The sequence below is a fragment of the Canis lupus genome, chromosome 4, assembly GCF_003254725.2.
Source record: "Canis lupus dingo isolate Sandy chromosome 4, ASM325472v2, whole genome shotgun sequence".
NCBI classification, from domain to species: Eukaryota; Metazoa; Chordata; class Mammalia; order Carnivora; family Canidae; genus Canis; species Canis lupus.
The window spans coordinates 24,098,606-24,112,204 of NC_064246.1; the positions used below are offsets into that span (position 1 = coordinate 24,098,606).

At 36.5% G+C, this 13,599-nt stretch overlaps 1 protein-coding gene across 3 annotated transcripts in view; it reads right to left on the reverse strand.

Annotated features, from left to right (window-relative positions):
- The window catches only part of ECD (ecdysoneless cell cycle regulator), a 32,917-nt gene that overhangs the window by 4,824 nt on the left and 14,494 nt on the right, over positions 1–13,599 (reverse strand). For 2 of the 3 annotated variants that reach the window (XM_025435032.3, XM_025435031.3), the window contains exons 9-14: positions 12,234–12,319; positions 5,422–5,528; positions 5,107–5,290; positions 3,751–3,818; positions 1,911–2,125; positions 200–410 (exon numbers count right to left, since the gene is read on the reverse strand). In XM_025435032.3, the coding sequence (XP_025290817.1) occupies positions 200–410; positions 1,911–2,125; positions 3,751–3,818; positions 5,107–5,290; positions 5,422–5,528; positions 12,234–12,319 (871 nt within the window). Of the gene's footprint in view, positions 1–124; positions 411–1,910; positions 2,126–3,750; positions 3,819–5,106; positions 5,291–5,421; positions 5,529–12,233; positions 12,320–13,599 lie in introns of those variants that run through there. The other variant, XM_035715225.2, reaches the window with a different exon arrangement.

The window sequence follows — 13,599 nt, forward strand, 5'->3', positions numbered from 1 at the left end:
CTAAGATGAGATCACAAAGACTTATGCAGAGTGGACAACATATGGGGCTCACAGAGAAGTTAGCCTGTGAAACTTGTACTGAAGAAACATTTTTACTAAATGAGTCATCTAAACTAGACATGAGCACAGTCAGACTCAATATTTATTTAAGAAGAAAAAAAAGAGCCTAGGTGTGCCGGCTAATCTTGTGTTGGCTTACTTGTGGGTCTGTGATCACTGTTATCAGGCAGCTGTACTCCCATGCTTTGTAAAAGGTTGGACGCAGGTCCTGCCAGTCCAGCTTGGGAACTATAGGATTCCAGTATATTTGAAACCAGGTTCAGGTCTACATCCACTGGTGTCATAACAGATCCTCCTGCACCAGAATCTTCCTCATCCGAATTATTATTGGTAGTCTGGGATAGAGATTCCTTATTTATAGAGAGAAAACAAAATCATGGGATAACAGGCCATTAGGGTAGATGGTAGTTAAAATAAAAACTAAGCAACGATGTAAAACTAAATTCTAAATTAAACAGGAAATTTCTTATCCTTAATGATAGAATAATAAAAATGAAGTCTAAAAAACTTCACAATTTAACACACATATTAGAATTTGGTTCCAAAGATTATAACACACTTCTTTCTAGGAAAAGCTTTTGTAAATTGGATTTTTTCCCTATTTTGAAATAGCCCAAGGGAGATAACCAGGGTTAAGGAGACATATTTATAGCTTGCCTAAGAGTTTAAGAGATCTGCAAAAAGGAACACTAAAAAAAAAAAATCTAATTTTTTAGATTAAAAAAAAACTAGATTTCCTTTTTTTCCCCCCAATGAAAAAACTTAAAGTAAAAACCTGAGGCTCTGTGGAGTCCAACCACAAAGATTCCAAACTGTTACTTGAGCCTCTGGTTTCACAGGTTAGGGAAAGGATTTGAAAGATTGTAGCTTGATTTACAGACCTGAGTATCTTGTCTATTCAAAGTGCAGTCCATGAATCAGTAGCATGTGTGTTGCTTGGGAGCTTGTTAGACACATAAGATCTCAGGCTTCAGCCCAGATTTACTTAACTACAGTCTACATTTTATTTTCTATATTTTACTTTACTTCACTTTTACTTAGATCTTTAAATGGCTCATATGCATACTAATATTTTAGAAACACTGCTTTAGAGAAGTTTAACATGGTTTCTTGATTTCTGTTAGGTTTGGGCAATATTGGAAATGACTTTAGTTTAAATGTGGTTTAGATGATCAAAGCAAGATGAAGAATGTTGAGATAAGGGCCACATTATGTATTTTTCTGTTGTCTCATTTAGTTCTATATGAATTCTATGACAAGAATTACTAGTTCATGGATATAGTCAATGGATGGCTGAGCTGGATTTCAAGCCCTAATCCCTCAAATTTGAGAGTCCACTCTATTTCATGTGTCTATTAGGTCCAGGTTAGACACTGCTGGTATAAAAACTAGGATAAAAAAAATTAGTGGAAGCTGAATTCTTTATTTGGAATTGAGAAAACACAAAACACACTATTAAGACTTGAAAATTATTTGGATATTTAAGATCCTTTCTGTTTTTAAACTCTGTGTAAACTGTTGGCAGTAGAAAGCAACTACAAACTAGTCTGACCACATCGCATGACTTTTTATTTTAAATCCTAATGGATAACATAGAATAAGTAATATAATTAAACTATATTTAGGAGAGCAAAATTAATAATCCTTTATCTTATTAGTTAGGGAAATATTAGCAATCTTACATTCTTATTTATTTCAAATTAAAAAAAAATCAAAATCATCACCAAAAAAGGATCACAAATAAAAAAAAAAAAAGAAAAGAAAATGAAAACTAAGATAAAATATAATTTCAGCTCTCCTTCATAACAGTAAGATATTTAGACAGAGGGAGAGGTTAAACACACACATACCATTTGCTTCTGGGTGGTGAAACTTTTGCCAATGCTGGTATATGCCAATTCCCGGTCCATCTGGGCCATGTATGACTTGAGATTATTAAGAGTACCTTTTACAGATGCTTCTTCCCCAGCCGCCTCTGTTTTAAGATCCAAGTCATCATCACTATCTAAACATTCAAAGTCTTCCTCATCCAGATCATCGGAGTCTGATTCATGAGGACTTGGCCCTACACAGACCCCAACACAGAAAGAGCCATATAGTAATTTTTTGAGTGATTATACCTCTCCAAAGAGTTAATTAAATATTATCTGCAGAAAAGGACCAATAAACAGAGGTAAATTACTTCATAAAAATCCCTTCTGGAAAATGGTACTGCAGGCAGATATTTCCAGAAAAGTATACAGGCTGAGCTGAAAAATTTAGCTTTTTTTAAATTATGAATTTGGTTACAAAAATTTTTTACTTAAAAAACTTAAAAGCTATAATATAAAATACATGAATTATTTTGATATAAATTTCAAGCCACACAGAGTTATTAGTATCTCACATCTAATTCTCTTCCCAGAGTTAAGCATCCCTGGGTACCCAGGCCTTTATGCAGTTTTGTACATATGTATAAAAACATAATTTAAAAAAATAATTTTTTTTTACATATTTATGCATATTGAACAATGGTTTGCTTTTCTACTTATTTATGTCTTAGAAGTCCTTCTTTGTGAAAACATACAGATGGGCCTCATTTTTTCTTAAGATCGCACAATATTTAATATCACCATCTTAGCACATATGTGTCTTTTTCATAGAGAAAATTCCTGGAAGTGAAATTTCTATGTCAAAGGTTATAAACTCTCTAGAGTACCAAAATGCCCTGTAAAAAAAAATCCTACACTTCCACACTCATGGTTTGACAGTGCTCATTTCTTCAACTCTTTTTTTTTTTTTCTTTTAATTTTTATTTATTTATGATAGTCATACCACAGAGAGAGAGAGAGAGAGGCAGAGACACAGGCAGAGGGAGAAGCAGGCTCCATGCACCGGGAGCCCGACGTGGGATTCGATCCCGGATCTCCAGGATCGCGCCCTGGGCCAAAGGCAGGCGCCGAACCACTGCGCCACCCAGGGATCCCCATTTCTTCAACTCTTGAGAAAACTCAGTATTGTGAATATTTTAAACCTTTGCCAATATAATAGGCAAAAAAATAAGTTCTTATTTTGCATTGTGTATTTACTTATTAGAAACAGTTAACTATTCTCCAATATTTATTTGTCTATATTTCTTCTTCAAGGCATTGCTTATTTATATTCTTTGTTTTTGTTTTTGTTTTAAATTGGGCTATTTAGGGATGCCTGGGTGGCTCAGGGGTTGAGCATTTGCCTTTGGCTCAGGGTGTAATCCCAGGGTCCTGGGATCGGGTCCCACATCGGGTTCCCCTTCGGGGGGGTCTTGCTTCTCCCTCTGCCTGCGTCTCTGCCTCTCTCTGTGTCGCTCATGAAATAAATACATAAAATCTTTTAAAAAATTGGGCTATTTGTCTTTTTATTATTAGTGTTAAGTACAGTAAGTTTAAAAGAGAAAAAACAGTATAACATGGAACCCAAGGCAAAACCATATCTAGCCACAGCATTCACTCACTCAACAAATATTCAATGAGCAGCTAGTATGTTAGGCACTGAGCTAAGCATCCTCTGCAAAATCATTCAACTGGGCAGAAGTTTATGATTGAAAGCAATTCAAAATCATGAGGCAAAAGCAAATACTCTGACTTCAAGAGATCCAATGCTCCAGTGCTCTAGCAACAGCTTTGCTATTTACTATTTCAAAATGAAAATAAACATCACAATGTAACTTACCTAAAATTTTGTCAAAATAATTAAGAAAAGAATCTGCATCAAAAGTGATTGGAGCCTCAGAAGGTTCTCTGTAAGATTAAAGGAAAAAATCATTTATCTTGAATACAACTCTCTGGCACTTTTTTTTTTTTTTTTTAAGGCAGTGCCATTCTTAGGAACACTACCATAGATATGATCTCAAAATAAGTGGAGCAAGAAAAACTGTAGTTTAAATGGTCTTGCAAAGCAAAAGAAATGGGAAAGACTGATAAATAAAAGTAAAAATTTCACTTTGTTTATGCATATTTAACTTATGCTGATTCAGGGACCTACCCACCCTGCACTTCCCACAAGATACACACACACACACACACACCATCAGCAGGCGAAATCACATATCTGAGTTAATTTTAAGAAAGTCTATTTGTTTAAGAACTAAACTTTTAAAAGTAAGAACATACTTTCTCTTATCTCTGCTTTTTCTTTTTTTAAAAGCTGGCTCCACACTGAGTGTGGAGGCTTGAACTCACAACCCTGAGATCAAGACCTGAGCTGAAATAGAGTTGGACACTTGGGCAGCCTGGGTGGCTCAGTGGTTTAGCGCCGCCTTTAGTCCTGGAGACCCGGGATCAACTCCCACGTCGGGCTCCCTACATGGAGCCTGCTTCTTCCTCTGCCTGTGTCTCTGCCTCTCTCTCTCTCTCTCTCTGTGTGTGTCTCATGAATAAATAAATTAAAATCTTTATTAAAAAAAAAAAAAGAGTTGGACACTTAACTGATTGAGCCACCCAGGCGTCCCCTTACCCAATCTCTTTTCTTAAAGAGAGAATACAGAATATAAATTTTAATCTTATGAGGCTCAAGAGCATCAACACGAATAAAGATATATTTGCTGTTTAAGTGACAATTCCATCTACCTTACTTTTCTATTACTTGCCAAATGTAACTTCCCATTTCTTCTGTTATTATTTCTTCTCTGATGAGCTCTTTAATCTCCCTCTTTTGAATATGAAACTTCCAATCTGCTTGTGGGGTGGGAGATTGGAAGTGTGGATTTGCTGAGAGCTAGATGTTAGGAGTCCGTAAGATTCTGAGTAAAAGTTTAAAGAGTAAAATGTACGATTTCCTTGCACAGCTCTGGGATGGAAGCTTTTAGATCTGTTGAGTAGTCTGACTTACTTTAAGAATTGCAAAGAATCAGGCTATTAGAAATACAACTCCAGATAACTCATCATGGTATTAGGCACCAAAAGAAGAAACACAGAAGTACAAATCATTTACTGAAAAGAAAAATAAAAGAGTGGAAATGGCAATGACTAGATGACTTCAACACCTGCATTCTAGCTACTTAGATATTTATATTCTAACACAAATTACCGAGGCAGCTCTGCTCCTTTGTGGGTTGAGACTTTGGATATGAAAGCTTTCATACTTTCTGAGACTTGATTTAAGTCATAGTTCTGTTCTTCCTTCTTGGAAGTGGGCTCTGCTTCTTTTTTGCCAGCAACTTCCTGCAGTAGTTGGTCCAGTTGATCTGGTGAGAGAGCCAACCACCGGTCATCTGAAAAAGAAGAAAACATGATGCCGCCATACCAAATTCGCATGTCAAGTATTCTCAGAGAAGTGCCCTGTAGACTTAGTGGAATATTTTCATTTTCCCTAATCCTAACTCTATCCTGGTCCATCACTTACCATCTTCTGGGGGAAGATTAGCTTCTTCCTTCTTAAGCTCTTCTATATCAAATGGCATGGTCTGTAATAAGGTTAAGATTTCTTCACCTGGGCTCATAGCAAGACAGCTATAAAAAAAAAAAAGACATAGGGATTTTTTCATAAGACAGTGCTGAATAATAGTCACAAAAAAATAGTATTTTAAGGCTGGGAGGAATTATCTAATTAATTTGTTTTTAAACAATTGTTTTAGGTTACAGACCCCTTTTTCTCAAATAAAATTTTACCAGGAACTCTAAAATATAAAAAGAGCTCAAAGAAAACCGCTTTGTACAGCAAAGGAAATCATCAAACTGAAAAGGTAACCTACTGAATGGGAGAAAATGTTTGCAAAATCATACATCTGATGAAGGGTTAATATCCAAAATATATAAAGAACTCACACAACTCGATAGTAAAAAACAATCTGATTTAAAAATGGGCAGAGGGGGCAGCCCCGGTGGCTCAGTGGTTTAGCGCCGCCTGCAGCCCAGGGTGTGATCCTGGAGACCCTGGATCGAGTCCCACGTCAGGCTCCCTGCATGAAGCCTGCTTCTCCCTCTGCCTGTGTCTCTGCCTCTCTCTGTCTCCTCTCTGTGTATTCTCATGAATAAATAAAATCTTAAAAAAAAAATAAAAAATAAAAAAAATAAAAATGGGCAGAGGACCTGAATAAATATTTTTCCAAAGATGTACAAATGGTCAACAGGTACATGAAAAGGCACTCAACATCACTAATTATCAGGAAATACAGATCAAAATCACAATGAGATACGACCTCACTTCACACCAGTCAGAATGGCTATTACCAAAAAGATAAGCGATTGGTAAGGATGTGGAGAAAAGGGAATCCTCATGCACTGTTGGTGGGAATGTAAATTGGTGCAACCGCTATGAAAAACAGTATGGAGGTTTCTTAAAAAATTAAAAATAGAATTACCATACGATCCAGCAATTCTGCTTTTGGGTATATATTAAAAGAAATGAAAAAGGAATATTGAAGAGATACCTGCAATTCCCTTTACTGCAGCATTACTCACAACAGCTAAGATACTGAAAACCACCTCGTGAGTGTTTATCAATGGTTGACTGGATAAAGGAGATGTGCTATATTAAATAAAAGGTAATATTATCTAGAGAAATACGTATGTGAAAGAAGGAAATACTGTTATTTGTGAAATGGATTGAACTTGAGGGCATTATGCTAATGGAATAAACCAAATAGAGAATGATAAATACCACATGGTATCACACATATGTGGAATCTCAAAAATAAAATAAAGCTCATAGAGACAGTAGAAAAGTAGTTGCCAGGGACTAAGGAGTGAGGAAAATAAGGAGAGGTTGGTAAAAAGGTACAAAGTTTCTAAATACCTCTAAGGATCTAATTTAAAGCATGGTGACTATAGTTGATAACACTGTATCATATAATTGAAATCTGCTCAGAGAGTAGAACTTAAATGTTCTCATTGCCCACCATAAAGATAAATATGAGAGGTGATGGAACTGCCAATTAACTAGATCCCTCCATGTGTACATATATCAAGTCACCATGATGTACACTTTAAATATTTTATGATTTTGTTCCTCAATTATATCTCAATAAAACTGAAAAAGAAAAACTGCTAAGACTGAAATGGAGTATGGAGGTTCAGAGATGTATCCACCAGTTACATGTATCCATGTAACCTTTGGTTCTGCAGGAGGCCATATGGAACACCAGTCATAGAGCTGGACCAAATGCTGTGAAGAGTCACAGGAGAAAGTAATTAATCATATTAATTACAGAAAAGTTTAAAAAAAATGATAAAGACCATGGAAGTAGTTGAGTTAGGCCTTAAAGAATGGGGTAGGGGCTGCCTGGGTGACTCTGTCAGTTAAGCAACCAACTCTTTTTTTTTTTTTAAGATTTTATTTATTTATTCACGAGAGACACACACAGAGAGGCAGAGACACAGGCAGAGGGAGAAGCAGGCTCCATGCCGAGAGCCCGATGTGGAACTCGATCCCGGGACTCCAGGATCACACCCTGGGCCAAAGGCAGGCGCTAAACCGCTGAGCCACCTAGGTGTCCCAAGTGTCCAAACTCTTGATTTCAGCTCAGGTTATGATCTGTGTCATGAGATTGAGCCCTGCACTCAGTGGGGAGTCAGCTTGAGATTCTCTCTCCCTCTCCCTCTACCCCTCCCCCTGCTCACACACCCTCTCCCTTTCTCTTTAAGTAAATAAATCTTAAAAAACAAACAAACAAAAAGAACGGGGAAGATTTTGACAAATAAGACAGGGTAGAAGAACTTCAGGCAAAGGGGGAAATGAGCATCTGTAATAAAAGCAAAGAAGTACAGAGTGTGTTCACAAAGCAAATGTTCAGTTTGGCATAAGCATGGAGGATGAGCTGAACAGATGGACTGGGATGAGAGCACAGTGAGCCTGAAATGGCTAAGTTTGGACTCAATGAAATAAGCCGTGGGTGATCACTGATGGCTTCTTTTTTATTTTTAATTTTTGTTTTAAGAGATTTAAATAATATAGACAAGTCCAAAAGACACAGAAAAAAAAAGATTATATAACAAATGATCATATCCCTACTACCTAGAATTATATTGTTATACTTACTTCTAGTCTAAAGGTATGACTGATTACCCTTATATATTTAGCATAAAAAATTAAACAAATGATATATATGACTATAGTTACAGCTAATATTTTTCCTTTGATAACCAACACTATCAGTTCTAATCCATTTCATTACTGCCCAGAGGTGACTGCTCTTGCAAATATCCTTCTGGTCCATTGAGTGCACACACATGTATTTATGTTGTGTTTGCTGTTTGTTCTCTTTCTCTGGAATTTTATTCCTTCAGATACCTGTACGCCTCATTCCCTCACTTCATTTATATCCCTTCTCAAACAGAATCTCAGACATCATAGTGGCACCTGGGTGGCTCAGTTGGGTAAGGGACGGACTCTTGGTCTTAGCTCAGGTCATGATCTCAGCGTCATGAAGCTGAGCCTCACATCAGGCTCCACACTCAGCAGAGTCTGCTTATGGATTCTCTCTCTTCCTCTCCCCCTCTTTCCTTTTGTGCTCTCTAAATCAATCAATCAATCAATCAATCAATCAATCTTTAGAATAGCAGCCTGTTCATCCCTCTCCTCATATACTGTTTTTACTTCAAAGCACTTATCACCATCTAACATCTATTGTCTTTCTCCTATACTAGCATATAAGCTTCATAAGGCAGGGAGACTCCCGGTTCACCTGTTATATCCCCAGTGCCTGGAATTGGGGAGATACATACATAAGAGATACTCAACAAATATTTGTTGAATGAATGGATATATACATATTCATAAATAACATATGGCATTTTGTGTACTAAACATTTTTATATGTATAACATCCATACTCTACATATTTACAACTTGCTTTTTTCACTCAACATCATGTTTTCAAAATCTATTTATTTAGATCAGTGGTTTTCAACTGGGGATAATTTTGCTCCCAGAGGACATCTGGCAATGTCTGGTGATATTTTTGGTTGTCACAATTGGAGGTGGTGTGGAGTGCTACTGGCATTTACTGGGTAGAAGTGAGGGATGTTGCTAAATATCCTATAATGCACAGAACAGTTCTCCACAACAAAGAATTATCTGATCCAAAATGTCAACAGTGCCAAGGTTGAGAAATCCTGGATTAGATTTACGTACATTTAGCTAATCTCTGGTTAACTAATGGATAGTAGTCCATCATACAAATACATTGCAATTCATTTATCTACTATCGATGGATACTTACGTTGTTCAATTTTTCATTGTTACAATCTCTAATAATTTTTAGGAAAGGGATTAAAGATGTTTGAAGATATATTTCAGGCATATTCTCCTGGCTCTAATGGTTGCTTTGGAAGAGAAGAGTCATTAGAGGTTAGGAAACAAGTGTAGGTATTGCCATAATTCAAGAAGTAAGAAAAAAAAAAAAAGAAAAAGAAGTAATTAGAGTAAGTGGGTGGTAAAAAAAGAAAAATGCAAGATACAACATGATAATAAAAAGGATCAAGGGACTGGATACAAGGAGAGCCAGGGAGTCTAGGTGACAAGAAGTGGGAAACAGTCTATGATATTAATCCAGGTACTTAAAAAACAACAATAACAACACTGGGAATTCAAGAATAGGTTTTGGTGGGAGATGTGAGTTTGGTTTTAAACTGTTGAGAAGTTTTCCTTGTTTGAGGAATGGGAGTCTCTTTTGCAACACTATTTAAAATGCTGGCCATGTAAGTTACTTATAATTCTTTCTCCAGTAGTAAAAATGTGGTAAGTTATGATACATCAATTTGCTGAAATGTTGTGGAGCTCTTTAAAATTATGCTTATAAAGACCTTTTAATGTCATGGGGAAAAGTAAGATTATAATGAGTAAAAATTAGGGACAGAACACAAATTTTTATATAGTATAAAAATGTTTAAAAAATAACTAGATGGATATGGGGGGCAGAATCCTGGAAGGCAATAGATAAAAATGGTAATAGTGGTTGACTCTCTGGTATAAATTTTTTCCTTATTACATCTTTCTGTATTTGCTATAATGAATGAATGTGCTACTTTTATAACAACAAACGTCATTATTTTAAAAAAGCTACCCAGCCACCAATCTATCTTGTTTTCTGCAAGCCCTAACTAATATATGAGTCTGTCTAATTTCTTAACATTTCTTTAACCCAGGTCTGTAAGGTAACTTCTCCATAGGCAGAGTGGCCCTTTCAGGCAGATGGGAATCGTCTGGGGGAGATTCTTCTAACCATGAGGGGCCACCTATTTTACTCCCCTCTCTTTCCCATGTTTTCTGAAATGATACCCTAAGAATGAATTCTCTTTTTATCACCAATTACTGCCATAAAACTGATGGGAATGGGACAAAGGCATACACAGACACTCCTGAAAGAAAGGACTGCTGTAAAGTCATTATTATCTCATAGACAACTGAGGCTAGAGTTCTCTCAGTATCAACTTTGCTTCATCAGTCCTCAAAGAACATAAATAAGTGACGTCTGAGACATAAGCAAAATGACTGGAGGTCAAGACCAGTAAGTTTTACTTGGAAAAAAAAAAATAGCCCAATAACAAAATGAAAAACACACACAACTTGGGACCTTTTAAATGTAATACATACAAAACTATTCTTTCATGTTATTCAATAGCTTTGAGTATCTCATTCAATTTTGCTAACATCAATTGCATTTTTTTCAATATTCAAAATGTGACCTTTGATTCCTGAGCTTAGTAGGACTGAAGCTTTCTACTAGAGCTCTATTTTTTTAATATTTTATTTATTTATTTATTTATTTATTTATTTATTCATTCATTCATTCATTCATTCATGAGAGACCGAGAGAGAGAGAGAGAGAGAGAGAGAGAGAGGCAGAGACACAGGCAGAGGGAGAAACAGGCTCCACGCAGGGAGCACAACGTGGGACTCGATCCCGGGTCTCCAGGATCAGGCCCTGGGCTGAACACAGTGCTAAACTGCTGAGCCACCTGGGCTGCCCTAGAGCTCTATTTTTCCCTTGGCGCTGCACGGTCAGGGGGGATAATGTGGACCTTATCCATTGTGATCTTCTTCTTTAAAGGTCCTATTTCCTTCAATTTTTGCCTTATTTTGTTGTTTTATTGTCTTCAAATAATTGTTCCTTATATTCTGTCCAGAGTTTATAATTACAATTAGCAAGGGGGTTAGTTGGATATGTTACTCCATCATTATAAGAATTCCACTTTGGGACACCTGGGTGGCTCAGCAGTTGAACATCTACTTTCTGCCCAGAGTCCGGAGATCAAGTCCCACATCAGGCTCCCCGCAGGCAGCCTGCTTCTCCCTCTGCCTATGTCTCTGCTTCTCTCTCTGTGTGCCTCTCATGAAAGATAAATAAAAATCTTAAAAAAAAAAAGAATTCCACTTAATGAAATTTTAAAGGGGTGCCATTTCCTCCCAACCTTATGCTCATTTCTTTCTTTTCCCAGAAAATGTATGGCAGGTCAGAATGAAATGTGATTTGAAAGCTGAATGTCTGCTTTATCCTATATTTCAGACCTACCTAAAAGTAGCTAGACACAGCCAAGGGCTCCTATAGGAATTATACATATGTTCAATATCAGACAGCCTAAGTTCAAATCCTGTATCTGTCACTTATTAGCTGTTTGACCTTTGGCAAACTACTTAATCTCTCTTGGCTTAGTTTCTCTAGCGTAAATAGAGAACGATAATAATTATACTTACTTTATAGGATTGTAAGAGTTAACAAATTAAAGTAGCCTACATAAAAATAAATAAAAAAACAAACAAACAAATAAATAAATAAAGTAGCCTACACTTTGTAAGTACCAGTAAATGTTAGCCATTAGATGATGATGATGACAGTAATAACAGGTGCCAAATCCAGTGATTTTTTTTTTTATTTTTTAGATTTTATTTATTCATGAGACACAGAGAGAGAGGCAATGACACAGGCAAAGAGAGAGAAGCAGGCTCCCTACAGGGAGCCCAATATGGGATGTGATCCCAGGACCCCAGGATCATGCCCTGAGCCAAAGGCAGACATTCAACTGCTGAGCCACCCAGGCGTCCCTCCAGTGATCTTCTGTAGCAACACCTACTCTCCCCCACTTCAGCCCTGATCCTTATCATTAACTCTTTAAATATGGCAACCGCAACTTCTGCAACTATCTTAAGAGTGAGGAACACCTTAACTTCTGGCAGGTTACCACTCTGCTGCCAGAGTTAGGTAGTGATAAACTCACCTTTCTGGCCGATTTACTGAGAGTTGGAAGTAGTTCTTTGCCATTTCTAGCCTTGCCTGGTACTGAGCAGAACCTTCTATCAGTCCCTTAAAAAAAAAAAAAAGATAAAAAGAAAAAAGGCCTTTCAGAACATTATTTACATGGCATCATTAAAATAATCTGCTCACCAGCAATTTTCAGGGAGGCAAGTGTGATATTGTTCAAGAATCATGAGGCTTAAGTCCAATCCCCGTTTTGTTATTAATGTACTTTTTTTGGGCAGTTTCTCCAAATAAGGGGACTAGGCTATATGCAGTAGTTCCTAATCCTTTCATATTAAGGACCTCTTTCCAATTTGGAAGATTTGCTATCATTTTCTAATATTTAATTAGTTATTAAGAAATAATTGATTAGTAATTAATTTATAAAACATAGTACAAATAGAACCAAAAAATAGCATAATCCTACTTTATTTTTTTTAAAGATTTATTTATTTATTTATTCATGAGAGACACAGACTGAGAGAGAGAGGCAGAGACACAGGCAGAGGGAGAAGCAGGCTCCCCGCAGGAATCTGATGGGGGACTCGATCCCAGGATCACGACCTGAGCCGAAGGCAGGCGCCCAACCATCGAGTCACCCACGCATCCCAACAGAATCCTACTTTACCATTTCTGCTTTTCACATGTATGTTTCTTTTGGCATTCACACTTAAGGTTTTCTATTCTTTCATAAATAAACTATAATATCCTAAGCACTTTTCCATATTGCTAGTCTTTATATCTTCAAATTTTTAAAAAAATTTAATTCCAGCATAGTTAACAGTGTTGTATTAGTTTCAGGCGTACAATATAGTGATTCAACAATTCTATACATTACTCTGTGCTCATCACCAGAAGTGTATTCTTAATCCCCTTCATCTATTTCTTCATCCCCCTACCTCCCCTCTGGTAACTATCAGTTTATTCTCTGTAGCTAAGAGTCCATCTTTTGTCTCTTTTTGCTTTTGTTCATTTGGTTAGTTTGTTGAATTCCATGAGTAAAATCATATGGTATTTGACTTTCTCTGACTTATTTCACTTAGCATTATACCCTCTAGATCCATCCATGTTGTTGTAAATGGCAAGATTTCATTACTTTTTATGGCTAAGTAATGTTCATATATATATATTTATCTCACATCTTCCATCTATTGACAGGACACTGGGTTGCTCCCCTTGGCTATAAATCATCTTGGTTATAAACAATGCTGCAATAAACACACTGCATGTATCCCTTTGAATTACTGTTTTCATTTTCTTTGGGTAAATACCTAGTAGTAGAATTATTGGATCATATAATAATTCTATTTTTAATTCTTTGAGAAACCTCCATATTGTTTTCCACA